The 4,288-nt window shown below is 37.4% G+C and overlaps 1 protein-coding gene across 1 annotated transcript; it reads left to right on the forward strand.

The window, feature by feature from the left end:
* Positions 1–2,141: 2,141 nt before the first annotated feature.
* Positions 2,142–3,707, forward strand: Mc4r (melanocortin 4 receptor). The gene has a single exon (XM_010603384.2). It carries the CDS (start codon positions 2,541–2,543, stop codon positions 3,540–3,542), a length of 1,002 nt encoding a protein of 333 aa, XP_010601686.1. The 5' UTR covers positions 2,142–2,540; the 3' UTR covers positions 3,543–3,707.
* The last annotated feature ends 581 nt before the right edge of the window (positions 3,708–4,288 follow it).

Here is a 4,288-nt window from a genome sequence, read left to right on the forward strand (position 1 = left end):
TTTGGGAGGCTAAGGAGAATCGCAAGTTCCAATCCAATCTGGGCTACATAGTGAGTTCAAGGACAGCCTTAACTACAGAGTGAGATCCTGTCTCAAAAAAAAATACATACAACAAATCAAATAAACAAAAGGAAAGTATGAGAACAATATCTGATAAAATAGAATATCAGTAAAGAAATATAAACCTTTATGACCATTGGGCTAGGTAATATTTATGTGATCTCAGAAACATTTCCAACAAAATGGTAAATTGAACAACAGGGGAATTTCTAAGACAGATTTACAAGTCAAAGGTATTCTAAATTTGAGACTGAACAAACAAGACTACTGTGTCACCCAATAAAGTAAGGAGCAGAAAGACAAGAGCTGATTCAGGAAGATAATTCAGAGTTGACTATCTGATGCTTCAACCACTGACTTTAATTCATTTTCTTCTCCATTTGTTATTGTTTAGATAATTCTCTATTGGGATAAATTCAAAACAGGAAAGAAAGGATTCTCATGTAATTCAGCTTGTTGTTTGTCAAGGACTCCAATAAAAAGTTTGAATGTCAGAATAAGAAATGCTGCTGCAATAGGTAAATACATTATCTTAGTAGTTTGTTGCTTGCTTGTATCAAATTTAATGTAATCAGTGGGCTGGAGAATGAAAGGAGTTGAAGGTGAGTTCTGCTCTGTCCAGTCATTTAAAAAAACAAGTATCTCTCATGATATGATTCTACCATCTATAACAGGAGAATTCCAATACACCCCAGTCATCTTCCTGACATAAGTGGAAAGGCATAGAACTGACAGGAAGATGGCAAATACACCTCACTTCTGTCCATACTTCAATGGAAAGAATTCAGTTATAATGTTCCAGTCAATTTTAGAGATGGATGGAAGATGTTAATTTAGCTCAATCTTTGTTAAAAAAAAAAAGCAAAGTGAATAAAGTTCTTCCAGAGTAGCTGTGGGTTCTGAATTAATACTGAACAAGACTCCCTTATTTTAAGAGCAATACCCACAAACTATTAACAACTAAAGCCCCAAATTATCACTGCAAGAAAATTATGATACAAAATGTCATAACCTGGATTTATTTAATATGAAAACTTTGCTTAAATCTTTCAAAACTAGGGTAAGCAAAATATGCATAACTTTCATTAATATTTATTTCACTAGTCTTTGCTCAAGTAAGTTGCCAAAGCAGTCTTAATTTTAATTTATAAAGCCTTCAACTACAGAAGTAATAACAACAGCAAAACAGAATGTTGTCTTAAAATTTAACAGTAAAAATTTGTTTTTTTTCTCTCTCATTGAGTTTATTGGTATATTTTAGGTATACAGTACAGTTACATTCATCATTGGGATTTTGCATCTTTACATGACAGGTCTTGGTTCTCATTTTTTTTCCCCTTATCCCTACCTCCCTTAAAAATTTGTTTCACTGTTGATTTTTCTCTGAGTTCAGAGTAAATATGGTTACTTGAATGCCATATGGATTTAAATATTGTGAATGAAAAAAACTTTTCCAACTATGACAAAAGTAGAGAAATATCAACTATCAATGCATAAGAAATAAATACTTTCTTGAGCCCCTTGCTAAATTATAATTATCTGCACAATTCATCCAAAGCATGCCTACCTATGTTGTTAAATATTCTCCCTGTTTTAGGGTTTTTAAATTACTGCCTGGGATCTTAATTTTAAAAAATAAAGAGATAATTTCATTATTCTGAACATAAAGTCAGTTATAATAGGATGATAGGACTGTGTGTTTTCTATTTCATTTTACACACATGCACACACACGCACACACACACACACCTCTTTTAAGCAGGAATAAGCCTGGCTGCTTCATGACTTCCTGTGATATCACAGAATGTCCTCTAAGGATCGAGTGGTTTTCTTTGCAAACTTGAAAAGGGAAAACCAGTATCTCACATTCTGTTTGCTCCACATTCCACAAGCTTCTGCTACAGAATCAGCATTTCCCTGCAGTCTGTGCCATGATCATGATTGCTGTCTCAGACTTCCACTGCCCTTAGATTGGTCAGAAGGAAGCAGAGGCGGAGCCACACTGCACATTTTTTTTTTCCTCCTCCACATACAAAATCAGCAGCCGGAACTCTCAGCTCCTCACACTCAAAGCACTGCTTAGGCTGAAAATTGCCACTTCTGAGACGCTTCTGAGAGGCAGACAGTGTGAGCATGTGCACACAGATTTGGCTCCCAGTGGCACAGAGGCTCCCAGGAAAATTATTTTGAATAAACCTGAACGCATACAGCTAAAGTCAAAGCAGAAGTGAGAACAAAAAGCAAACAGCAGGCTCTTTCTACTGAAAAAGCCTAAAGAAGTTTAAACTAAAGATCACAGCCGTACCTAAAAGAGACTAAAAACTCCATTTCAAGGTCTGACGCTGTGACTGTACTCACAGCAGGCACGCCAGCTACAGCCTCATAACTTTGTCAGATTAAAAACTGGGAGGAAATAACAGAGATTCCTTAACCCAGGAGATTAAATCAGTTCAAGGTGATCTGAATCCACTTGCTGCTCGATGATGAACTCCACCCACCACCACGGGATGCACACTTCATTTCACTTCTGGAACCGCAGCAGCTTCGGACTGCACAGCAATGCCAGCGAGCCCCTGGGGAAAGGCTACTCTGATGGAGGGTGCTACGAGCAACTTTTCGTCTCCCCAGAGGTGTTTGTGACTCTGGGTGTCATAAGCTTGCTGGAGAATATTCTGGTAATCGTGGCAATAGCCAAGAACAAGAATCTGCACTCCCCCATGTACTTTTTCATCTGTAGCCTGGCTGTGGCAGATATGCTGGTGAGTGTTTCGAATGGATCAGAAACCATTGTCATCACCCTGTTAAACAGTACAGATACAGACGCGCAGAGCTTCACGGTGAATATTGATAATGTCATTGACTCTGTGATCTGTAGCTCCTTGCTTGCATCAATTTGCAGCCTGCTCTCCATTGCAGTGGACAGGTATTTTACTATCTTTTATGCTCTCCAGTACCATAACATCATGACAGTTAAGAGGGTTGGGATCATCATAAGTTGTATCTGGGCAGCTTGTACAGTTTCAGGCATCCTCTTCATCATTTACTCGGATAGCAGTGCTGTCATCATCTGCCTCATCACCATGTTCTTCACCATGCTGGCTCTCATGGCCTCTCTCTATGTCCACATGTTCCTTATGGCCAGACTTCACATCAAGAGGATTGCTGTCCTCCCAGGCACTGGTACCATCCGCCAAGGTGCTAACATGAAGGGTGCAATTACCCTGACCATACTGATTGGAGTTTTTGTTGTCTGTTGGGCCCCATTCTTTCTCCATTTAATATTCTACATCTCTTGTCCCCAGAATCCATACTGTGTTTGCTTCATGTCTCACTTTAACTTGTACCTCATACTGATCATGTGTAATTCAATCATCGATCCTCTCATTTATGCACTTCGGAGTCAAGAACTGAGGAAAACCTTCAAAGAGATCATCTGTTGCTATCCTTTGGGAGGCCTCTGTGACTTGTCCAGCAGGTATTAAATGGAGTCAGAGGACACATTAAAAACTTGCAAGAGACTTTTTCATTCTTGTACAATCTAAACAGTGTACTTCAGCAATTGTCATGTCTTTTGTGCAGTGCTCTGGTTGAAAATATCTATTGTATAAATTTGTTTATGATTTTTATATAAAAAATGACCTGTCAGTATTATTTAAATGTCATGCTACTTTTCATTGTAAAATGTTAATGTGTATTATAGGTCACAGACACTTTAGAATTACAAAAAAGAGATATCTTTATTAAAAGCTTAACCATGTCTCTTCTTGTTATTCATAAGAATTTGACACTTTGTTTTTGTAATACAGAAATAGAGCTTCATTAAATATATTCTCATAAATGTTTTCCTATATTATACTACCCAATACTGAAATGTAGAGGTTTGAATCTAACATTTAAGGGGAAATATTTTAAAGAATATGTACCTGATCATTAAATAAACATTACCATGAGTGAAATTTCAAGCAACTTAATAAAAGCTTGTCCTCCTCCCTGTGTAGGAGAAATGAAGCTACTCTTGAGGGAAAACAGATATCATAAAATGATAAGTGATATTCTGTGTAAGAAAACTTTCACATTTCTCAGAGACAGAAAGGTTCATTTGTCCAAGAAAACAGTCTCATAGTGCAGTTTGGGGAGGAAACAGCAGCTTACACAAATCAAAGTCTTCTGGAAAACCGAAATTGTCTTGTGAAGCTGAACTTCTTGATGCAAAACTATCCACATCCAT

The sequence above is a fragment of the Fukomys damarensis genome, unplaced genomic scaffold, assembly GCF_012274545.1.
Source record: "Fukomys damarensis isolate Sample0158 unplaced genomic scaffold, DMR_v1.0_HiC HiC_scaffold_30, whole genome shotgun sequence".
NCBI classification, from domain to species: domain Eukaryota; kingdom Metazoa; phylum Chordata; class Mammalia; order Rodentia; family Bathyergidae; genus Fukomys; species Fukomys damarensis.

Coding starts and splice junctions, on each gene's coding strand:
- Mc4r (XM_010603384.2), top strand. CDS start 2,541: ATGATGAACTCCACCCACCACCACGGGATGCACACTTCATTTCACTTC.